At 41.5% G+C, this 25284-nt stretch overlaps 2 protein-coding genes across 2 annotated transcripts; both read right to left on the bottom strand.

Moving 5' to 3' along the window:
* Window positions 1-9831: 9831 nt before the first annotated feature.
* On the bottom strand, window positions 9832-10758 carry LOC112701094 (uncharacterized). The gene has a single exon (XM_025751892.1). The coding sequence runs from the start codon at window positions 10756-10758 to the stop codon at window positions 9832-9834; it is 927 nt and encodes a 308-aa protein (XP_025607677.1).
* Window positions 10759-14002: 3244 nt separating this feature from the next.
* LOC112702377 (putative serine/threonine-protein kinase-like protein CCR3) lies at window positions 14003-17029 on the bottom strand. The gene has a single exon (XM_025753377.3). The coding sequence runs from the start codon at window positions 16642-16644 to the stop codon at window positions 14194-14196; it is 2451 nt and encodes an 816-aa protein (XP_025609162.1). The 5' UTR covers window positions 16645-17029; the 3' UTR covers window positions 14003-14193.
* Between the last annotated feature and the right edge of the window lie 8255 nt (window positions 17030-25284).

The following is a 25284-nucleotide window of genomic DNA, read 5'->3' as shown; positions in this document are numbered from 1 at the left end:
AACATAATTCAATTATAATTTATCAACTCAGGAGTGATTGACTCAGTGTCCTATTATTTTTCTTTCAATTTGGTTCTTGGGAAGGAAGTCCAAACATCTGTAATGAATTAAAGAAATCATGCTGCGCATGCATGTATATCATGGCTTGTTGGCGAGTTTTAAGAACACCACAAAAAATCAAGAAATATTAAGGGAATGAAAGAAAACAGTGTCATTAACTATTATTGGTAATTCACAATCTTTTTAATTCGATTCAATTCGATTTACAGCGTCATTAACAATTATTGATAATTTATAACTTTTTTAATTTGATTCACAGTGTCATTAACAATTATTGATAATTCACAACCTTCAATTATTAGTAATTCACAACCTTTTTAATTCGATTCACAACATCATTAACAATTATTGATAATTCACAATTTTTTTAATTCGATTTATAGTGCCATGAAAAAAATATCATTTTATAAGCTATTTATGTTAATAGTTTAATAAACCAAAAGAAAGAGAGAAAAAAAAGTTGAGAAAAAAATGAGTTCTTCATTTTAAAAATTTTTAAATAAAGAAAAACAAAAATTAAAAAAAAATTAATAGTTAACTTTATATACTCTTTATATATTTTTACTATAATTAATTACCATTAACATTAAACTAAAAAAATAATTTAAATAAAATATATTTTTTTAGTAACGGTTCTCTCTCTATCACATTATAAGCCCTTTTTTTCCTCTTTCTCTCCATCAAATATAATAATGTAAATCTTATTCTTCTGATCGACCCTTTCGTGCAAAGTCACTGTGTGTTTCACTTCGAAATGGAAGGAGATAAAAATGTTCGTAGGGCCGTTAAAATTGGTTAAACCCATCAGGCCAGCCCGTTTATCTATTTAAATGAGCGGGTTTTACCTCTAAAATTAAACCCGTTTAAATTTTGGCCTAAACGGGTTGAGCCCGATTAACACAAAAAAATGACAGGTTAAACGGGCTAGTCCGCAAGCTAAACAGGTGGTCTATTTATTTTTTTTTTAGATTTTATTTTTAAAAAGCAGTATTTTTAATCGATACTTTTTTTCGATCCGACCCGAAAATCAGACCCATCAACTAAAAAACTATTATTTTTAAAGATTTTTGACTTAAAAGTGGTATTTTTTGTCAAAATATTTTTCAAAAAATAAAATTAAATAATAAACGGACTAACCCGTTTAACCCATCAGACTGATCATAAACAATCCAGATTAAAAAATTCTGACCCGCAAATAAAACGAACTTAAACGGGCCAACTCATTTAATCCACAGAATTAACGGACCGAGCCTAAATAGACCAGATTAACCCGTTTACCTGCTATCGGAAACCGAAGCACCTATGCTTGCTGCCTTAACTCAACCTACGGAAAGATCCTGTCTATTACACAAGTCTAATTATAAAGAAAAGAGTGTCACCTTGACGTGGTGGAAGTCATCAGTTCAAGCCTGATTATCCCTAAACCCAACCCAATGTGAGTTTTTCTATTTTGATGCCGTAATCGAATGAGAATTTAGAATAGATAAAAAAGAGGCTCGTGGGATTGACGAGAGGGGGGGCTATATTTCTGGGAGCGAACTCCAGGCGAATATGAAGCGCATGGATACAAGTTATGCCGTGGAATGAAAGAGAATTCCGAATCAGCTTTGTCTACGAGCAAGGAAGATCAATAGAAAAGGCAAATCCCTTATGATACACCAGATCCGGCTCGGTTATTGATAGAGTGAATAGATCTGTCATTTCTTGAGATCTCTCTTCTGATTCAAAATCGTGGTGTAACGTGTATCCCCCCTGTTCCGTTCATGGAATAGATGAAATAAACCAAAAAATGGATTTTTGTTCAAGAATGAAATCTTATTGGAACTGTCCAGTTCATCTTTCGGAACCATATCCCATCCCGGATCTGATGAAATAGGATGAGACCGAGGTTTACCTGGGTACCAACAAGTCTCAAAACTCGTTAGCCCTAGGGACAGGGACCTGATCACAAGTCTCCACACCTGGTCGCCAAAGAGTTTGACGACCCTAAATATTTGTTGGACTCACGACAATTACACAGCATGGTACAAGGTCTTTCCAAATACCGTTTTGGCGCATGTATTTTGGCACATTTTCGAATTACGTGCCACTCCACAACCACATATGCGGGACGTCAGAATTGCTTTCTTTTCATGCCTATTGTGGGATGATGCCTCGTACACTATTCTTTATGTATTTTGTACGCATTTTTATTATAATTAATTATTATTAATATTAAATTAATAAAAAATATTTGATAATTAATTTGATATATTTTTTATATACTCATATTATAATTAATTATCATCAATATTAAATTAATAAAAAATAATCTAAATAACAATATTTACAGTTCTAAATATTATTTCTAGAATCCTGTTAGGGAGCTAATGGAATATTTGTACAATGTGTATAATGGGCTATATGAGTTATATTCGGTTGGTAGGTATACCGGACGGGTTGAGATGATTCCTTATGAGTTGGTGGGGATGAGCTGGGATCTGAGTCGGATGCGCGAGCAACGATCTCACGAGCTCTTCGTGCGGTGAAGGGGGTGCTACCTGCAATGACACTCTGATACTCAAGTCAGAAGGTGAGCAGGTGGTATTGGAGAAAGAGATATGGTAACGTACCTTGGGGGAGGGGTAGGGCCCCTCCCCATATATAGCCTGTCAGGGGTGGGTTCCAAGAGGATAGACCCACCTTCGTCGAAGCTTCCTTGCACAGCTGTCAATGTGAGCTGTATAGGGAGGTTTTCGGGTCATTTGCTCGGATGGGTTTCGCCTATCAACCTGACCAATCGGGTTGGTTTACCCGTGGGTTGAGCTGGTCAGCAGGCCAGCTGGGCTGGGTCATAACAGTGACCCCAACGCGCCATCTATGACCGTAAGCGCCGTGGTTGGCACGTTCTATTTCTCCTATGCGATCGTTTAGTCGCTTGCTTGTGGTGATGACGCGCCTTTTATGCGCGTGCAGCCTTTGTCGCTTCGAAAACGCGCTACTTGTCGCCTCGCTTCTTGCGCCGAGCATTTAATGCTCTTAATGGATAATTCAAAACCCCGCAGGTAAAAACCATTTTTCCCCTGCCTTTCGTGCTTCTTGGAGTTGGTTTCTTTCCAGTTTCTAGTTTTCCTTTAGTTTCATTTTGGTTCTATTGCACTGCCACTACGTCTCCTCTATCCTCTCCACTCTCTTCCCAAAAATCCTCACTGTGAGCCCCTGCTCTTTCCAGATCCTCCTCGGCTTTTTTGATCCTCCCTGGTCATCTCCCTTATCTTGGTAAGCTTTCTATTTCTCTTTCTGGTATTGATATGGTGTTGTTTATTTTCGCTGTTCATTCTCCTGGTTTTGCATGTGTGTTGCATCTTTCACATGCATTGTATTTCTGTTTAGTATTTTAGTATAAGGTAGATAACGTAGGGGGTTACCATTCTAGAATTTTGTTTTCCTGGCCTTGCTCTTGGTTGTAGATTTATATTCTGACTATAGGTATGGTCCAGCGTCCCGTCATGAGGGTCGTTAGACCGGCGCCTTATGACCGCTATGCATGGGTGACTTCGGATGTGAAGGAAACCCCTAACCAAATGTCCCTGGAGGAACTTGAGGAGTTCCAACGGGGTGATTATCTTTGTGGAGGAACTGAGGAAGAATCTAACTACGTGACCTATGTTCCATTGAATGTGGTTGTACAAAGCCATGTTCGTTTGCCTGGGAATTCGTCTCCCCTTCTCTCCTTTTCAAATGGCGTTACTGAATCGTTGTGATGTGGCGCCATCACACTGCATTTGAACAGCTGGGCCTCCATCTGCTGTTTCGAGATGGTGTGTGAGTATCTTGAACTACCAGTTTCTGTAGAAGTTTTTCTTTTTCTTTTCACTCTTACCAATCCTTCGAAGGAGGGGAGGGCTAAGAAGGGCTTCATGTCCTTCCGGGCAGCCCAGGGCCAGAGAATCTTCGGCGTATTCGAAGATTCTTATCACGGCTTCAAGGACAAGTATTTTAAAGTTCGCACGGCGGAAGGTCGACACCCCTTTTAGTTGACGTTAGAAGGGGAACGTTATATACCGACTTATTGGAGCTTTGGCATGGGGGGTAACGCCTTTACCAAAATAACATATAAGGGATTATCTCCTGAGAATAAGAGGGTTGCCGACGTATTGTTGGCTATTTTTGGAAAGAATCTTGTTAATTCTCATCTCTTTATGGGTGATCGGGAGATGGCTAGGAGTAATATATGTGAGTAGCCGCCTGGTGATTTTCTTGCGTTTACCATTGTCTTTATTTATCTGGCGATTTGACGACTAACATGTTTCCATACCTTATTGTAGTGCCAATGGCTGCCGAGGTAACAGGCTTGATGCTTTGTTTAACACTTTCTTGGCTGACGGTAGTGATGATGACTCCGCTACTCCTGCCCAGGAGGTTCCAGTTGGCGATGTCGTTGAGCCTGAGGTCCAATCCCAACCTACTCAGGTGGAGGGACCCAGTGCCGCTTCAGGTCCTCAGCGGGAGGCAGGAGCTAGCTCGGGCCCCCGACCAGAGGGAGAGACGGGAACAGAGGAAGAGGGTGACAATCCAAGAAAAAGGAAACCGCCTTCTAGCCCTGAAGTTGAAGTGTTGGTTGACAATCCAAGGAAGAAGAGGTCGTCTTCCAGTTCGGAGGGGGTTCTTACCGTTATGGAGAAGAACTTTGATGCCGGAAACTTTATCGATTCCTAGCTGCTTCCCGGCACAGAGGATTTTTTCTACGGTGGGGACCTTTCTTCACAAGCCAGGTGGATGTATCGCACTTTGCTTTGAGGGGCCGCTATAGCAAGGAAGGCGGAGTCCGCTTTGGCGAAAACTTGGTCTCTGGAGGTGAAGCTTGAATCCTCTGTTAAGGCTAATGCTAAGTATAGGGAGGAGGTGAAGTTGATTCAGAAGCAGCTCGCTGCTGCCGAGGAGAAGGCCAAGTCAGCCGAGGAGAAGGCCAAGTCGGCCGAGGAGAAGGTAAAGACTGCCGAGGAGAACGTCAAGACTACTGATGCGGCCGTGGCCCGCCTAACTGACCAGGAGCTCACCCTAGAGGGTCAGCTTAACTCTTTTCAAGGTCGGGTGGCTGAGCTGGAGAAGGATCGTGATGAGGCACTCTCATCGGTCAAGACGGCTCAGACTAAAACTGCTGAGTTCAAGAAGTATAAAGAGACCGTCAAGTAGGGCAAGAATGCCATCCTGATGACCAAGGAGGCCTTCAAGGCTCAAGTGAAGCTGCTGGCTCTCGACTTCGACACCTCCGTTATTGGGGTTTTCAAAACCATCAAGGATGGCAAGGTCGTGGACATGCCGAAGAAGTAACTTGTACTCTTGTGAACTTGTGTGTTTTTGTAACTTGTATACTTTGTAGTCTTTCTTGAACTGTTTGAATCTGTTTGCCGGCTGATCGGCATGTGACAAACTGGTTGCTTCTTCCCTAGTCAGCGCTCATTTATGTTCTCTTTACCATTTTGTTGGTATTAGCTATTTGTTTACGAACGTTTTGCCGTCTTGCTGGTAGTTAGTGAAGCCAGGTCGTGGCTTTTATCATTACAACAGCCGCATTTTATGGCGTTCGTCACTTTCGCGGTTCCCGGGGTGATCAGTCCTGGGACACCGTGTCGTTACGATATAATGACTCGTTATGGTAGATTAATAATAATAAATATAAGAAGAGATGATGGGTAGTAGATAAATTGTAGTGGTAAATGGTTTAATCATAAAATGACAGTAAATATATGACAAGTACGAATGGCAAATATATGACAAGCACAAACAATCCATCATAACGTCTTACGAAACTGACTCGATCGGCAGGTCATTTGTCCGGTCGATGGGTTTGGCCTAGGAATAGAATCTTCTCAGATTACCCGCGTTCCATGTTCTCGAGACTTCCTTGCCATCCAACCGTTCCAACTTGTAGGCACCATTGCCGATCACCCTTTTCACCCTGTATGGGCCTTCTCAGTTTGCCGCCAACTTTCCTTCCCCTGTTGTCGGGACCCCAATATCATTACGCCTTAGGACCAGGCGTCTTGTTCAAACTCCCTCTTGAGTACCTTGGCATTGTAGCGCAGTGCCATTCTTTGCTTTAACGCTATTTCTGACAAATGGGCTATTTCTCTGGCCTCATCTATCAAATCCTTTTCTACGGCTTCCTCAATTCCCCCCAAGAGTAGCCGTGGACTGGGCTCACCGACCTCCACAGGTATTACAGCCTCTACCCCATATGTGAGTCAGAATAGGGTCTCCGCGGTAGATGACTGTTGAATCGTATGGTAGGACCAGAGGACTGACGCTAACTTGTCTGCCCATGCTCCCTTTTTCTGGTCAAGTCGCTTTTTGAGGCCTTGCAAGATAACCTTGTTCGCAGCCTCAACTTGACCGTTGGTCTGAGGATGCTCCACTGACGAGAACTTTTGCTTTATGCCTAGGCCGGCAAGAAACTCTCCAAACTTTTTATCAGCGAACTGCGTCCCATTATCCGAGATGATGATTTTTAGGATTCCAAACCTGGCTATCACCTGTCTCTACAAGAACTTTTGACAGTTTGCCGAGGATATACTAGCTAACGGCTCGGCCTTTATCCACTTTGTATAATAATTAATGGCCACTACTAGGTACTTGACCTGCCCTGACCCGACCGGAAAGGGTCCTAACAGATCAATTTCCCATTGTGTGAAAGGTCGGGGAGCCGTTAGTAGGCTCAGCTCGGTTGCTGGTGCTTTGTGGAAGTTGGCATTCTCTTGGCATCTTTTGCACCTTCTCACGAATTCCTTAGCATCTGCCATTATAGATGGCCAGTAATAGCCAGCTCTGACGAGCTTTCAGGTTAGGGGCTTTCCTCCGATGTGGTGATCGTAGCATTCTTCGTGGACTTCTCTGAGTACGTAGTCCGTTTGGTCAGGACGGAGGCACTTCAACAGGGGTTGGCTAAGCCCCTTCTTAAACAACTGGCCCTGTATGATTGCATACTTGGCCGCTTCTCGCCTTATTATCTTTGCCACCTTCTCGTCGCTGGGGAGTTTGGCCTTTTCCCAGAAATCGATGATCGGGTTCATCCCAGAGGGATCTGCCTGGGTCAGATACAGAGACACTGCTGGTTCTCTTATCTAACCCTGGATGAGAGATCGGTTCCCTGTCACTGGCTTTGTGCTCGCCAGTTTTGATAGGAGGTCTGCCCGTGTGTTCCTCTCTCTTGGGACGTGCTGGATCGTGACTTCCTCGAACTGCTTACTCAACTCCTTGACTTTCTCTAGATAGTTCTATAATAATGAATCTCTGGCTTGGTAGGTCCCAATGATTTGCGAGGTCACGACTTGCGAGTCGCTGCATATTTCCAATCTGGTAGCCCCGACCTCTCTTGCTAGATTTAGGCCGCCTAGTAGGGCTTCATATTCTGCTTGGTTGTTTGACACCGAGAATTCGAACTTGACTGATTGCTCATAAACAACTCCAGTTCGATTTTCCAAGATGATTCCTGCTCCTCCGAACGTTTGGTTGGATGCTCCATCCACATGTAGCTTCCACCGCGTGCTCGGTGTCCCGGCAGGGTCCCCCGTGACTTCTACCAGAAAGTCAGCCATGGCTTGAGCCTTAATCGCATGTCTGGGTTCATACTGTAGGTCATATTGGGAGAGTTCGACAACCCAAGTCATCATTCTACCCGCCAGATCAGGTTTCTGGAGTACTTGGCGGATCGCCTAGTCCGTCCTGACGATCACTTCGTGCCTTTGAAAGTACTGCCGCAGCCTGCGGGACGAGGTCAGGAGCGCATAAGCTACCTTCTCCAGTTTGTTGTACCTTAGCTCGGCTCCTTGTAGTGCTTTACTCACAAAATATATTGGCTACTGGGTCTTCCCCTCTTCTCGCATCAAGACCGCCGCCAACGCTTCATCAGTCACTACAAATATAAGTACAGCGCTTCTCCACTCTTAGGCTTCCCCAGGACAGGCGGTTCCGAGATTATCTCTTTGAAGTGCTTGAAAGCCTCCTCACATGTCGGGGTCCACTCAAACGCTATCCCTTTTTTCCTCAGGTTGAAGAAGGGCAGAGCTTTGGCCGCTGAAGCGCCAAGGAAGCGGGATAGCGTGGTTAGTCTGCCCGCCAACCTCTGGACGTCTTCCACACATCTCGGGCTCCTCATTTGTAGTATCACTTTGCACTTTTCTGGGTTGGCCTCCACTCCTTTTTGGGTTATCATGAACCCCAAGAATTTTCCGGCCTCAACGGCGAAGGCACACTTGAGAGGATTAAACCTCATGCCGTGTCGCCGGAGAGAGGCGAAGACGTTCTCCAGGTCGCCAATGAGGTTATCAGCTTTGCCGGTCTTTACCAAGATGTCGTCTACGTACACCTCCACCGTCTTGCCAATGAGATCTTTGAATATTTTGTTCATCAGCCTTTGGTACGTAGCCCCTGCGTTCTTCAGCCCGAACGGCATTACCTTGTAGCAGTATGTCCCCCTGGTGTTATAAACGCCGTCTTCTCTTCATCTGGACGGTGCATCGGTATCTGATTGTACCCGTAATAGGCATCCATGAAACTCAGATACCGGTAACCCGCCGCCGCATCAACGAGAGCATCAATGTTGGGAAAGGGAAAGGAATCCTTGGGACATGCTTTGTTAAGATCAGAATAATCTACCCACATTCTTCATTTTCCACTAGGCTTTTTAACCAAGACTACATTCGATAGCCAAGTCGAATAGTCGAGTTCCCGGATGAAGCCCACTTCTAGTAAACTGGTCGTTTGCCTGGCCACCTCTTACGCCCTTTCCTGAGACATTTTCCTCCTTCTCTGGGCCACCGGCTTTGCCTTCGCTTTCACGGCTAGTTGATGCGACATGAACGGGGGATCTATACCCGGCATGTCAGCCGGAATCCAGGAAAACAGGTTGCCGTTAGCTCTAATCATCTACATCAGGGGTTCTTTCAAGCCATGGGGCAGATTTCTGTTTACAAAGGTGAACTTTTCATCCGAGTCGCCAACCTTGAACTTTTCGAGGTCCCCCTCGGGTTCTGGCCTTGGTTTGTCATTAATTCTAGTGTCCAGGTCGGCGAGGAAGACACCGAATGCTTCTTTAGATTTTTTCTTCAGGGAGAGGCTGGCGTTGTCGCATGTGACCGCCGTTTCCAAATCTCCTCTGATGGTTTCCACTGACCCATCATAAGCAACAAACTTCATTAATAAGAGTTTGGTGCAAATCATTGCTCCAAACTCGTTGATAGTCTTCCTCCCCAAGATGAGGTTGTAGGCCGTGGAGTCTCTCAAGACAATGAACTCCGCCATTAGCGACCTCTTCCCTCGACCTCCGCTAATAGAGACCGGTAGAGAAACTACTCCGTCAGGCTTGATGAATTTATCGCCCAGGCCGATCACGCCATGTTGGTGGCCCCTCAAGTTGGTGTCTCGTAGGCCCAACGCGTCAAACACATTGCGAAACATGATGTTGGAATCAGCTCCCGTGTCTACCAAGATCCTCTTCACTAGACTGATGCCTACCCTGGCTGTGATCACCATCGGAGGGTTCTCCGCTACATCGTCAAACCATTGATCTTTGGGGCCGAACGATATCGACGGTACCCTTCGGGAGGGTGGCGTGGAGCCAGAGGACATAGCTAAGACCTTCGCGTCCTTTTTGCTAACCGATTTTGATCTGGGAGAAACATCTCTCCCGATCACCATGTTCACAACAGTGAGGCCATGATCCCTATCTTCCTCGGGCTCTCGTCTTTGTCTCACCACGCGGCTCTTGTCCTCACTGGGTCGGTCGTGGTCTCACCTCCTCGGTTCCCTTATAAGGAGGGAGAAATCAGCCAACTTCCCCTCCCGGATTGCCTGCTCAAGGGCGCCCTTCAAGTCAAAGCAGTCTTGGTTCTTGTGTCCATAGCCCTTGTGGTAATCGCAGTAGAGGCTTTTGTTTTCTCCCGTCCTGTCCTTAAGTTGTCGCGGCCTCGTCAGGATGCCTTTGTCGATGATCTGCTGATATACTTCAACAATTGGGGCTGTAAGGGGGGTGTAGTTGGTGAACTTCCCTACCCGGGGAAACGGCTTAAAGGACTTGGTCGAAACTCCATCTTTAGAGTGCTCCTTCGGCCTTTCCCCGCCACCGTGCTGCCGAGGTTGGTTGTAGGCCGGCTGCCGCTTGTTGGCTGTCACGACCTGACTGACTTCTTTATCGTTGATATATTCCCTTGCCACGTTTTGGATTTCTTGCATCGTCCACATGGGCTTGGTGGTAAGATGCTTCCTGAAATCCTCATTTAGCAACCCGTTCGTCAAGCATAAACTGGCCACCGAGTCGGTTAGGCCGTCAATCTCCAAGCACTCATCGTTGAGCCTATCTAGGTATTTTCTGGTCGATTCTCCGGCTCCTTGCGTTATCCCGAGGAGGTTGAATGGGTGCTTTGCCTTCACAATGCTGGTAGTAAACTGGGCTAGGAAGGCTCGAGTGATATCCCCGAAGGTCGTTATAGAGCCTTGGGGGAGGTCGTTGAACCAACGTATCGTCGGGCCCGCTAGGATGATCGGGAAAGCGCGGCATCTTACTTCGTCACCGACCACTTCCAAGTTCATCATGGCCTCAAAGGCCGTCAGATGTTCTTGGAGATCCTGAGTCCCATCGTACTTCATGTCTGTCGGCTTATCGAAGTGCTTCGGCAGCCAGACCTCGAGGACCGAGTGGTGGAAAGGGGTCTCTCCCATGATCACCGGTTGTCGGTTTCTCCTCGCTCTCTCTTTGTTGTCCTCTCTGTGTGACTGGTTTCTCCTTGGTCCTTCCCTGGAGCCTTCCTTGCGCGATCGGGTATATATCACGAGGTCTCGCCGTCTTCTCGGTGCTTCTCTACTTTCCTCTTGGCTCTCTGGCTCCGATCAGGGGCTCGGCGTGCGCCTGGAACGACTTCTTTGATGGCTTCTTTCCCTCCTTTGGGAAGATCAGGAATGCTCTTGAGTTGGCGTTGATTGGCGGCACTCTCTGCCAGCCACTTCCCGTTCCAGGTTCTGCACTTTGTGGCGCAGCTCTTGGATTATTCTGGCGCTATCGGTACTGGTTCCTCCAAAGGGTCGCCTCTCAGGCTGCCGCGAGGGGGATCTGGTGCGCTCGCAATGGGGAACCCCAGAGGTTCCCCCACCTTCCTCTCTGCGTGGATTGCCTCCATCGTCTACCGTTGCAGGCTCTAAAATAAAATCCATGTCAGCCATCCCCACAAACGGCGCCAATGTTCAGTTGGTTGGTATACCAGACGGGTCGGGATGATTCCTTATGAGTTGGTAGGGATGAGCTGGGATCTGGGTCGGATGCGCGAGCAGACGATCTCACGAGCTCTTCGTGCGGTGAAGGGGAGTGCCACCTACAATGACACTCCGACGCTCAAGTCAGAAGGTGAGCAGGTGGTATTAGAGAAAGAGATATAGTGACGTACCTTGGGGGAGGGATAGGGCCCCTCCCCATATATACTCTGTCAGGGGTGGGTCCTAGGAGGATAGACCCACCTTCGTCAAAGCTTTCTTGCACAGCTGTCGAGGTGAGCTGTAAAGGGGAGGTTTCCGGGTCATTTGCTCGGATGAGTTTCGCCTATCAACCCGACCGGTCCGGTTGGTTTGCCCGTGGGTCGAGCCGGTCAACAGGCCAGCTGGGCAGGGCCGTAACAAGTTACAAAATGAACATCACCCATACTATCCAGAGCCTTGATACCATGTCATGATACCACTCATCCCAATAGCTTAAACTGATGAAAAAAGATAACACTAATTGTTATATCTCTAATACTGAATCGGACATCCCTAAACCTCTATTGTACACATTGTACAAATACTCCATTGGCTCCCTATACTTCCTCTTATTTCTGAGATAAAATACCAAAATTGATTTTGTTACAAATATATAAATAAAACACAATTTTTTTATCCTAAAAAAAAATATTTTCATTTATATTTTTTATCTTAAAAATATAATTCAATTACAATTTATCAATCCAGAGCTGATTTCTTTTCCAATTTAGTTCTTCTCAAGGAAAAGTCAAACATCTATAATGAATTAAAAAAACCATGCTGCCCATACATGTATATCATAGCTTCTTGGCGAGTTTCAAGAACATCACAGGAAATCAAGAACATCTTTAAAGTTTGGTTGCCTGGCCAAGAAGCATTTTTTTTGGCTGTTTTTGTCTACTAACACAAGACACTGAGATAAAAAACATAAAAAACATAGAAATATAAAATTGTATTTACAAATAAGATATAGACAAAGATATTGTGTACAAAGATACTGAATTAGTATATTATTATATTTTGTGTCCAAATAAAAAAATACTAATAGAAGACTTTATTTTTTATTTTTTATTTTTTATTTTATATTTTTATTAATTTTTTATTATTATATTTTTTTAAATTTTTTTATTGAAAAAAATGAGAATAGATTGGACTTTTATAATTTATTTTAGTTTATGATTAAAAAAAATATAAAAATACTAATTTTTGTGTTTATATCTTTTGTATTTTATTTTTCATATCTTGTTTTATCCCATTCTCAAAACTAAACATAATCTTAGGGTTTTTTATAACAAAAAAAAAAACAAATTTAAGGCTTTCGACTCATCAGCCACTAATATCACACAACATACTCATCTCATGAGCCCAACAAATCCCATTTCATAAATTATAGCCCACCTGTCCTGTAGCCCATGGGTTTAATTTGAGAGCCTTCCATCCATTCCATATTCTATTACCCAAAAAAATGTTGAATTGTTAGTTATGTACTTATGTTAGTGTATCTAAGTTGATAAAAAATAAATAAATAAATATTTCTTTTATGAAGAAGATCCAATTGGAGTTCTATTCTTTTTACTTTGATCAGACTTAATGCACATCATGGAAGTCAACAACGGTTTTTAAGTAAAAAGTGTTCCACACAACAGAATGGAGCAACAGAAAGTCAAGTAATAAAAGACTACTCAAAATACAAACCGTCATCGAATAACTCAAAAAATAAAGTACTCTTTAGTCATTTTCAGCATTGCTATCAACAATCAAAAGGTTCACCACCAATCCACTCGTTGGAGAGTATAAAGGACTTGTTTATAATTTCTACCACCTCTAAGTCTTTATTATTGAAGGCTCTACCATTCCTTTCTAGCCAAATTGCCCAAATAACAGCAAAGAATCCAATCAACCACCGTTTCGTCTCATTCTTTCTTTGTGAAGCATTCGTCCAACTCTCAAAGTGTTGCTTTAATGTACCTGGCATATTCCATGTCCTTCTAAGAGCGAAAAGCCAAGCGCACCACACCTGTCAAGTGAACTCACAGCCAATAAATAGATGAAAAATAGACTCAACAGACTTACAGCACACAGCCAATAAATAGATAAAAAACAGACTCAACATACCTAAAGCATAAAATACACATATTATCATGCTGGTCAATGATACTTTTTTTGGGAAGAGGGGGGGGGGGGGATGTTTTAGAAAAGATGAAAAATGAGTAAAAGGCTTTATTATGGACTCAATGGATTAGGTCAACTACTCATAACAAAGAGCAACATAAAAAATGAGGGTGCACTTACATGGTCTTCTCATGCTTTAAAAGCCCATCTTTGTTCACACTCTTCCTCACATAGACGTGATTACCACTCGATCAATTGATTATCCAACTAATATCAAATCGGTCAATTTTGGAACCAAATAATGAGAAGAAATTATGGTTCATATTTGAATACCTTGATGATTGTGTTTGAGATGCGCATCAAATACAATGTTTAGAGAGTAAATAACCATTTTGATATCGGAAAGATTCTGATTTTAACGAATTGAACCCCATTATTGTTTTTGTCAAGATCGGAATTTTTCGGGTTTTAATATGATTATTTACTCATGTTCAGACTTGTCGCATAATGTTGAATGACAAAAAGAGTTGTTGGAAAAAGATTAGTGTGTACTTTATAGACCTTATAGACCCATAATCAACATGAAAAATATTAAATGCCTTTTTTTTGTTTGGTAAATACATGAAAATTGTTCAACTCACTAGCTGTTGGTGTTTAACAAAATTCTACGCTACACAGCTTAATGTTAGATGAAATTCCTATAATGTGTATACTTATATAACTTATGACAAAGAATCAGGGGGGAAAATGATAATATTAGTCTGATACAACAGAGATTGTACCACTGGAAATGCTGCCATGGCTACTACTTTCACAAAGGGATAAAGCGCGCTCCAAATTTGCCACAATGTCAGCCATTGTTGGTCTATCCTTTCCCTCCAAATTCACACAATGCATGGCAGTATAGGCCACAAGCTCCAGAGCTTCCATTTCATTCAACTCAGGCGGCGCAACCCTTGGGTCCAAAATTTTCGCCAATTCCCCGACCTTGATCGCAGGCACGGCAAAGTCCACTAAGCTCACCGGGGTGCCTGAAGTTTCGTCGATTTTGAATATGGCTCGCTTTCTGGTTAAGAGTTCTAGCAACACCACTCCAAGACCATAGACATCACTCTTTGTTGTCAATACATTTAGACCATAGGACTCAGGATCGATGTATCCGACTGTTCCGGCTGCCTTTGTTGGCCGGAAATCAGTATCAGGTTCCGGACTCATCAATGACAATCCGAAATCGGATACTCTTGCTGTCCAAGTGGCATCAATAAGGATATTGGAAGACTTGATATCTCGGTGAATTATCGATGGAACTGCATAATTATGGAGATACTCAATCCCTCGCGAAGCGTCCAATGCGATTTTGATCCTCATTCTCCAAGAATTCAAGACACTACTATTCTTATCCACATTGTTCTTGCCATGCAAATGATCATACAATGCTCCATTCTTCATGTACTCATAAACTAAGAGCTTTTCATCTTTTTCTTCACAGAATCCTACTAACCTAACCAAATGCTTGTGGTGTAGTCGTGACAAAGAGGCTAATTCCGACTCGAACGCGCTCTCTTTCTCTTGAAACTTCTTCATCTTGTTACCTGTTTCTGATTCTGTTTCCCCTCTCTTGATCGCCACCTCGCGTCCATCAGCGAGTTTTCCTCGGTACACAATGCCAAAGCTTCCAGCCCCAATCTTGTTTTCGGGTGAAAAGTTATTGGTGGCAGCACTAAGATCAGCCAGGGTGAACTCCTCAGGCTTGTCTGGATGTTTAGCCGACGAGGTTCCACTTCTCTGCCGCCGCATTATCCTCGATCCCTGCCGCCTAACGGTCATTGATCTCGACAGCGGGCTATTGGATTGAACGGCCCTACCATTATTGGAACTGCCACCTCTAGTAATGGTTGGTTGAACAGAATTATGAATTTTCTTCTTCCCTAAACAAACACCATTCCACAAGCAATAAAGCAGAGTGCAAACTCCAGCAATAGCACCCACTGATCCAACTATGGCAAATGCCAACAACCCAGTTGTCAAGGTCTTTGACCGAGAAGATGGCGCCGCCGCCGGCAATGGCACCACCGCAGGAGGCCTAGCCGGCATCACCGGCACTTGAGCCCCACAAGGCTTAGGCTTACAAATGTTACCAAAACCAGAACACAAGTATTGAGATTGAGGATAGATACCACACTCACTGCAAGAAGATTGAACACAAGGACCCGGAAGAATCGGAGACAAAAAAGGAACCACAACATCAGAATCAGAATCAGAACCATTTGACCAACCAGGACCCCAACACAAAACAGAGAAATTTCTTGTCGTTAATCCACAGATAAAATCAGACCCAGAAACAATAACCTCAAAAGACACACCTTTTGTGAAATTATCATTGAAAATTCCGTTGCCACCCCAACAAAAAACAGAACCATTGGATCTTGTAATAGCACAACTATGAGAATCACCGAGAGCCAAATCAGAATACTCAAAAGCAACACCTTGATGAGGAACCTCAATTTGCCCAAAACTGTTACTTCCTTTACACACCAAAAACCCAGTTGAATTCAAACCACACAAGTGTGAACCGCCAGCCACAATACTCAACATTGAAACTTTTCGAAACTCACTCTCTATGGAATCCGCAACGGAAGCGTTACTTCCCCAACACCGAATTCGAGAACTTTCCTTCAAAATACCACATGAAAAACCCGACCCTGATGATATGGACGCGAACCGGTCCGACCCAGATGAAAAGTCAGAACCTTTCCTTCTACCAGTTCTCCAACACGACGCCGTCCCGGTTCCCACAACCGTGGCGCAAACCTGGGAGTCCCCGACGGCGAGATTCTCGAATAGAACAGTGTCATTGTTGTAAAGTCGCTTGCTTTCGAAGGTGGTGGCGTTGGTGGTGGTGGTGGTGTTCCAGCAGAGGAGGCTGTAGTTGCCGGAGCGGAGGGCGCAGAAGTAGCTCCGGCCGCCGGAGATTGAAGAGAATGAAACGTCGGGGAAGACGGGGATAATTGCTCCGCCACTTCCCCGGCGGTAGCACTGGATTCGGCGGGTCTGTGACGCCGCAACAATGCCGCAGACGGTGGCGGAGGAGGCGTCAGTTACAGCGAGGGTGGTGCCTGAGCCAAGGGCATACGAGGATGGCGCTATTATGGAGAAGACAAACAAGACGGAGATGACGGTGGCGATGGCGTTGGCGGGAATCTTCATCTAAAAGGGTGAGTTATGGCGTTGTCGTTGTTTTTGGTTCGAGTGTGTTGGAATGGTTTCTGCTTCATTGGAAGAGATAGCTGGAGAGAGAGAGAGAGAGAGAGAGAGAGAGAGAGAGAGAGAGAGAGAGAGAGATTTGAAGATTTAGAAGGTTGGTTGTGGTTATGGAGAATGAGAATGAGAATGGAGAGTGTGGTTGTTTTGTGACATCAGAGAGACATTCATTTTCAACTTCAACACTTTCTTCTTCTTCTTCCTCTTCCAAAGTTTTCACATTTTGAAACTCATCATTAAACCTCCGCTTTTTTGCGTCGGCTTTTCAAGGTTTTGTTTGGCAGCATTCTTTATTTTCTTTTCTCAATTTTTGGTGTTTGGAATTGAGGAATTCGAGAGTACCAATATGATATCATTAGCAACAATGTTACAAAAATCAGTCTCAAATTAATTAAATGTATATAATTAGTCAAAGTGAATTAAACAATACTAATTTTTTAATCTATTAAACTGGTCAAAGTGATACTTTCTGAAAACATGATGTTGTTTATATATGTATAAATGATTTTTGAAATAATTTGTTTTTCGTATAGTTTCAATTTATTTTTGAAATAATTTTATATCTATAATAAAGGAAGTGTGAATTTTACTAGATTAAAGAAAAAACGCATAAATGGTCCTTTAGGGTATCTATCCAAAGAATTGATCCTGTGCAATGTAGTACCAAGAAAGTTAAGATGCAAGAAGATGTAAATCTAAATAAATCAGGTAATAATATAGAGATTCTACTTGTTGAAGAAAATAACATGCAGAACGTGAATGTTAATGCTGGAGAGAGTAGAATTACAAACATAGAGGCTAAAGTTTCGTATAAAAATCCACTATTGTCAATACCAAAAAAATCCAAAAATAGTCTTACGGATCCTTTTGATAGTATTGAGGAAGACGACTCTGATCGGGAAGATTGATGGTACAAAGAGGATGATGATCCAACTAAGGGAGAGAAATCTTTTGATTCGTGCCTTATTATTCCAATCTCCAGAGATAAATTCAATGAATGGTGCAAACCATGGTACGCTGCGTTAATTGTTAAAGTCCTAGGAAAAAAAGTTAGTTTGGGATACATGGAACAATGTTTGCAAAAGAACTAAGCTAAGAAAGGTAAGATAAATGTTGTTGATATGGACTGTGACTATTTTTTTTATTCACTTTTCATATGAGGAGGACTACAATAATGCTCTCATGGAAGAACCTTGAATGATAGCGGAACATTATTTGATAATACAATGATGAAGACCTTTCTTTTTTACTTCTGAGAATGAGGTCCGAAGAATTACTTCCTGGATACAGATTCCTAATTTGTCAATCAAATTATATAATCATCGTTTTTTATGGCAAGTGAGATCTACTATTGGTACTACGCTAAAGATTGACCGTGCTACCTCCATCCATTCGTGTGGTAAGTTTGCTAGAATATATGTTGAATTAGATTTATCGAAGAAGTTTGTGCCATGCATCTCGGTTCTCGGGGACATCCTCAGTATAGAATACGAAGGTTTGTATCTTATTTATTTTTCCTACGGCAAATATGGCCATAGATCTAATCTATGCATGCATGGAGGCGCTAAAAAATAACAGTGTTTAGGTTAAAGTTAACGCCAAGAATATTGGTAACTAAGGAGTAGCATAGGTGATATTGATGGTAACCCTAGTCAAGGGGTTTTGGATCAAGTAAGAGCAATCAAGATTTTCCTCTTCGAACTATGGATAATGTTTAGGGCCAAATTAGAAAAAGTTTCACACTGGATAAAAATGACACTAATCTTGAAGTTGAAATAAATGAGTATCAGAGAGATATAATTTGAATGGTAATGAAATGAGATTTGATGTAATGAATGAAAACAATGAGAATACGCAGTAAAAGAATGATATAGTGCATGAATTACAAGCTCACTCCGAAGCCATGCATGTTGGACCGTTGAATGCTAATAATGTGAAAGGAAAAAATAATAAAGCTAATGAGAACGAAATCAAATAATCAAAAAAGTCCTAAGACCTGGGCCGAAAAGAGTGGCCAAAATTTCAAAAGAAATAATAATAACTCTAAGTTTGGACCCAAGCCAAGTTAAACTCAACAAGTCCAAAGAAAAGAAGCCCATCCTCAACCTGAACATTGATAATGCTACTTCTAGCCACTCAAATTAGTATGTTGACTATGCTTCCAAGAAAAATATGATGAGAATGAGTTCGAAGAATCCAAAAGAGGAGGCTATGGAGCATAAAATTTTAGAAACAATGAGGCATATGACTTGTGAGCAATGGGAGGCATTTGAAGTTGAGAAAGCCATGAGGGACGATGCGAACTCTCAGATTGTGTCTACTAACCCTCTATTCTTAAACCAAAATTCCTTCCCTGATATTGTAGCGATAGAAGCTGATAACAAAGTATAAGGAGGAGGCACCCATCAAAAGAGGCTGCCAGACAAAGCTATGAAGGAAGCATGTTCTTTTTCGAGTGGATGGCAAGGATATATATGACAAGTCTGTTGTGCATGCAAAGACCATGACTAAGGTTTGTTGCTGGTCTCTTGTGACTACCTTTCTTTTATGACTAGTTTTATTATGAATATTATCATTTAGAAGTGTCATGGTGTTGGGAGAATTTGTTCTCGTCTCTTATTAGAGATTTATGTAGAGAATATGATTCCAAATTTATTATTTTTCTTTAGTGGGATCGTGGTTGTAAAATTCTGACAAAATAAAGTTTGATGGTTGCTTCATTGAGGAGGCCAGAGTGTGATCTTTCACCATTAATTTTATAAGTAAGACCAAAAAAAAATATGAGAGAGAAAGCATTGAAGAGTTAGAAATTTCACTTTACTTCCTCAATAAAAAAATAAGAGGATCCATTCCCCTATTCAAGAGATATCAGGTGCCTCTGGAATACTGATTACTGGAAAGTTGTTATTCTTGGTCACCAATCTCAGTTTGTTAATATGAAATTGATTGGGAGAAACTCTCTACCGTGAGTTCTTATTGTGGTGTATCAGAATCCCCAAAAAATTAGTCCTAGAGTCTATCGAATAATCTCAGAAACATCAGTAATAATATAGAGCTTCTTTAGTGTGTAATAGGAAATTTTAATGCTCTCGTACATGATTTTGAAAGAACTGGTGGTTTGAGTCTTAGAGGTCAAGGTGCATGCTCTGAATTTTTAGATTGTGTGTCTGACTGCGGGCTTACAAATTTGGGCTATGTTAGGTGGCCATTTACTTAGCGTAGAGGAAATTTGGTGAAACGACTTGACATGAGCTTATACAATACTAATTGGTAGATAAGATTTTCAAATGTTAAGATTAAACATTTACCCATGCTAAAATCTGATCATTCTCCTCTTTGTCTTTGACTCTCCACTATGCCTCTTCTGAATAAGGGAAGAAGATTATTCAGGTTATTAGTCTCTTGGCTTATTTATCCTGATTTTCATAATGTGGTGACTAATAATTGGAGGATGTCTGATTCTTGGTCTCAATGTATAGCTGATTTTTAAAACTCCCTTAAAACTTGGATTGCTAATGTGTTTGAAAATATCTTCAGAAGAAAAAGCAAAATTTAAAAAAAAAATTTAAGGTATTTCCAATAGCTTAAGTATAACGGTAATTTTTTTTGGAAGAACTCCAAAATAATCTATTAAAAGAATGTGAAGAATTGTTGTCTCAGAATGAGATATTATCACTCCAAAAATCTAACTGTGATTAGATAAAGTATGGTGATCGGAATATAAAATATTTTCATGGCACCACTGTGACAAGAAAAAGGAGGAATAAGGTGGTCTCCTTACTGGACGAAGAAGGAAACTCGGGATCAAATGCTGAGATTTTAGAGGCTATGGCTATCTTTTTTTTTTTTTATAAAGCTCTATCTTTAGAGGTGCCGTTTGTTCTCAAATGGGTGTTTCCAAGGCTTAATTCATTTGACTTAATCATTATTGGAGGTAACATTTATGGACAAGAGGTTAAAGAGTCATTTTTTAGTATGGACAGTCTGAAAACGTCTGGGAGAGATAGTATCCAAGCTATCTTCTACCAGAACAAATAGGACATGGTTGGTGATGATTTGTGTAGATTAGTTGATGACATCTTTGCCAATCCCCATTGAGTTGAAGAGATTAATGAGACTCTGATTACCCTAATTCCAAAAGTGTAACATGTCACTACTCTCAAACAAATGAAGCTTATCAACTTGTGCAATGTATCTTATAAAGTGGTTAATAAGATCTTTACTAAAAAGTTGAGGAGAGTTATGGAAAAACTAGTTAAGCCTACTCAATATAGCTTTTTGCCTAGTAGGCACAGTTACAACGATCTCCTTGATTGGGTCTTCAAGTTGGCTTGGCAATGAAGAGGCCCAAAAAAGATCAAATTTTTTATTTGGTTAGCAGCCAATGAGACTATTTTTACTAATCAGAAAAGGAGAAGAAGACATTTTGTTATTTCTGCTGCTTGTCTGAGATGCAATGATCATGAGGAATGAATTTTATATGTCCTTTGAGATTGTTCTTTTGTGAGATGAGTTTGGCACTGTACTCGACCTCAAGCCATAGTTTGAGACTTCTTTAGAGTTAACCTTTGTGATTAGTTGATCAAATATTTGGCTGGGAATCATAATTGGGCTATGTTGTTTGGAGTAATGATATCATTTCTTTGGTATTATTGGAATTGCTCCATCTTTGACAGGAAAAATATTCATCCAACTGTTGTGTACACTTCAGTGAGAATACATAGCATAGAGATTCTGATGCTTTGAATTGTAATATTCTGCCTATTAGAGTTTTGATAGACTCAACTTGACTAATCAAATGGGACCCTTCCCCCCTCCGAAAAGCATGATAAAGTTGAATGTTGACGGGTCACTCTTCATCCAAGTTAATAGTGCGGCTTGTAGTGGAGTTTTTTGGAACCATTTAAAGAGATACATGATTAGTTTCTCTTGTAATATAGGGAGTCTATTGTTCACGCAGAGTTTTCGAAAAGGCCTCTAAATTGCTATGGCCAATAATTTTCAACACCTTATGGTAGAGTCTGATTCTTGGTTAGCTATTCATATCATCAAAATAGTTGTCTAATTAATCATTCATGCAAGCCGCTTTTGAACGAAGTTGAAAATTTGGTAACAAGGCTATAGAAAGTAGTGTCATGTCTTAAGAGAAGCTAATAATATTTGTTTTCTTGTTTCAGGGTTCTTGATCCCCTACTTTTACCAAAATAAAATAAAATAAATAAATATAAGTATAGAATAAATTTTGAAAATCTTGTTTTCGTAGTTTTTTTTATACTTTTTTTACAATATTTTATATAATATTATTTATACAATATAATACCTTGTTGTTAGTAAACAAAATATGAGATTAACCACTTTTTTTTTCTTGAAGTGTAATATGCACATAAATCGTATTTTTTTTTAGTGAATATTTTTTATGATATTTTTGAGATTTTATTTACAATATCTTACTTCATAAAGGAGACATCAAACAAGAAAATACAAGCATAGTCTTCAAATATAAAAAGTATTAAAAAAAAGTGCCAATTTATAAAAGACATTACAAATTTTAAGTAACTATGGACTATGGCATGGGAATTAAGATTGTGGCCATTTAATTAAAATTAGAATTCAATGTGTTTGAATGCTCATATTTTACAAATAACAACAATATTCTAGTAAAAATCAAAGAAAAAAATTTCTCTCATGAACGCCAATACACAAACCTCTGAACTAGAAAAGAGATCACCAAAAGAAGAGGATTTGGTGACAAGGAGTACTAAAAATGTCAAGATGCACAAGAATATGAAGAAAATCAATGCAGAAGTCACCATGAAAGAATCTCCAAATCAAAATGCGAAAGTAAATATGCAATCACCCAGACAGTAGGAGGAAGCCCTAGAGGATAGCCCAATAGAGCCAGCGATCCGCAAGGTTTTATACCATGATATGGTCATTGATAATGGTTTTCACAAGCTCAATCCCAAAGAAATTGCAGATATGGTCGTTGAGGAATACGTGTTGGAGAATGAGTCCTTTGATGGTAGTCCAAAAACAAAAGCTCCCTTCAATCCAAAGCCGAGCATAGAAGTGTCACTAGAAGAATATGAGAATTGGTGTCATCCATGGAAGAGATCTTTGATTGTCAAACCCCTGAGAAAGAACCTTAATCTCCAGAATATGGATAGGTGGGTAAGCAAAAGATGGGCAAAGAAAGATATGGTCAAAGTTATAGATTTGGAAGAAAATTTCTTCCTTGTCAGATTCTTTAACCAAGAAGATTACTCCCATGCTTTGTTTGAAGGGTCATGGATGATTGCAGATCACTACCTCTTGATTTAGAGATGGAGACCGCTATTTATACCACAGGAAGTAAATATCCAAAAGGTTGTTGTTTGGATTCGGATCCTTAATCTTCCGGCAGAACTCTATAACAAATATTTTCTCTAAAAAGTTGAGAAAGCTCTGGATACCATGCTCAAAGTTGATGAACTCACCTCTATTCATTCTAGAGGCAAGTTTGCACGAATATGTGTGAAAATTGATTTGAATAAAAAATTAATTCCATATATTTTAGCTCTTGGTAAAGACTTCAAGCTTGAATACGAAGGTCTCCACCAGATTTGTTTTAAGTGTGAACGGTATGGCCATAAGGTAGAAAATGGAAAGGAGAAATGGAACAGGAACATAATTTCGGGGTAGAATCCTCAAAGGAGGGAAATCAGGAGATTGATGGGAGTAATCAAGATCCTAAAGACAAAAAAGGTAATAATCTCTTTCCCAAAGAGAAAAATCCGTTTGGTCCCTGGATGTTAGTAAAAAGAAACCAAAGAAGATACAAGCCGAAGATGGAAAATTCTTATATGAAAAAAAGGAAAGATTTTAGTCAAGCAGATTTCAAGTTTTAGAAGGGATTAATTCAGATAATTGCGTAAAGAAAAATCAGAGCAACTATTATGGGAAACAAGAATACTACGCCAATAGCAATAAAGAGACTAAAGAGAAAAAGAAAAAATCCAACCAGCACCCAGATTCTATACCCAGAAATTTGGGCCACCAAAACAAATCAGTAAAAATCTAAGGCTCCCCCCTCACATGTAAAAGGAAGGGCACTAAAATTAGTAAGAAGAAACAGCCCATTCAAAGTCAGCCCAAGCAATCAAACAAAATAGACCTTGTGAATGCTAGTTCACAGGTCACAGATCCTTTAACAAGCAATGCAAGGAGAATTCAAAATGAGAAAAATAAAAATGCTTGGCCCACCTTATTTGTTACTATCTGCAATGCAAAGATGGGAATGCTTAGCCACCTTATTTGTTTCTACCTGCAATGCATCTTGGAGAAACAAAAATGATTTAATTTTTAACAATTCGGGCATCCACAGCTCAAACCTTCCAAGAATAATTTAGAACTTAGCCAAATACTATTATGAGATTCTTCAAAAAACTAACAAAAGCAGAAAAGCCCTTACCTCAACCAAGATTATCGACATTGTTGGTCCTCCTCTGGTGCATTCCGGCTTGTAATAATGCCAATGGGCCTTGGCTTGCATCTCCACTTGCCCGCAAGCTCTCTTTCGAGTTACTAGAGCCCCATAGTACTTGACCCGAATCTGTGTTCATGTTCCTTTCCTGCCTCCACAACCGTCCTTTCCTTTTGTCGTTCCTGGCTTCCCCAGCAATAAACTCTTCTCCCACAAGCCTCCCCACCATTGCCTCTTGTGAGATCTCCTCTGGCGCTAGCTGCTAGCCACAACCCTCCTCCGTTCCATGGTGCAGCCCATCCCCTGCGCCCCTCACACGTTCAGACTCCTCTCTCGCCACATCAAGGATCAGCATCTGCTTACCTTGTCGGGTTAACAATGCGGCCACTTTTCCGTCGTCGATGCAAGCTGCCCGTAGCCATCCTCCCATCTCCCCAGCATCCCAAGCTCTCCTGGACGCAAACATGGATGCGCCGTGATTGAAGAGCCATCCACCAGGCGTTGCTTCTCATTTTGGGTTAGGGTGAAATCCAGGTCAGACTCTACCCAGTTGAGAACCCCGTTAGAAGCCCTAGTCTGAATGGCCCACTCCTCCCCCCTAGCGCCATTTTCCTTACTCACGTTAATGGGCCTGGTACCTCCCAGCCCATAACCGTTTCTTGCAACACTGCCACCTGGTCCCAATCAACCTCCTGTCGTTCGTCGGGCTTGTTCAATACACGACCGTGTTCTTCGTGTTGCATCTCTCCTCCAACTACCATATACCTGTCTCCTGTCTCATGCTTACTTTTCTGAAAGCATTCCTCCTGATATACCTTTCCCCCGACTTATCTTACAAAGACGTCAAATCCACTTGCACCTATTGTAACGTGTATCCACTCATTAATCATATCAAAGACACATATATCAATCAGCACTCGGCCCACACTGAATGAATTACAAGATTCCGTCAGTTTATCGCACTCCATCACCTCGCCTCATTGCTCCCCAATTCTGCGAAAAATGTCTCCTCACCATGCATGTAATGGAATTCCATAACAATCCAGCCAAACTCTTCTAGACTTGCTTATCTCCGTCTCGTCCCATCTCCATACCATATAAAACATCTTCAATAACTTCCTGGT

The sequence above is a fragment of the Arachis hypogaea genome, chromosome 7 (assembly GCF_003086295.3).
Source record: "Arachis hypogaea cultivar Tifrunner chromosome 7, arahy.Tifrunner.gnm2.J5K5, whole genome shotgun sequence".
Taxonomy (NCBI): domain Eukaryota; kingdom Viridiplantae; phylum Streptophyta; class Magnoliopsida; order Fabales; family Fabaceae; genus Arachis; species Arachis hypogaea.
This window is presented reverse-complemented; position numbering and strand designations above follow the sequence as displayed.

What these genes read in the sequence shown, in the direction of transcription:
- LOC112701094 (XM_025751892.1), bottom strand. Translation starts at nt 10,758, where the DNA reads ATGGGAGAGACCCCTTTCCACCACTCGGTCCTCGAGGTCTGGCTGCCG.
- LOC112702377 (XM_025753377.3), bottom strand. Translation starts at nt 16,644, where the DNA reads ATGAAGATTCCCGCCAACGCCATCGCCACCGTCATCTCCGTCTTGTTT.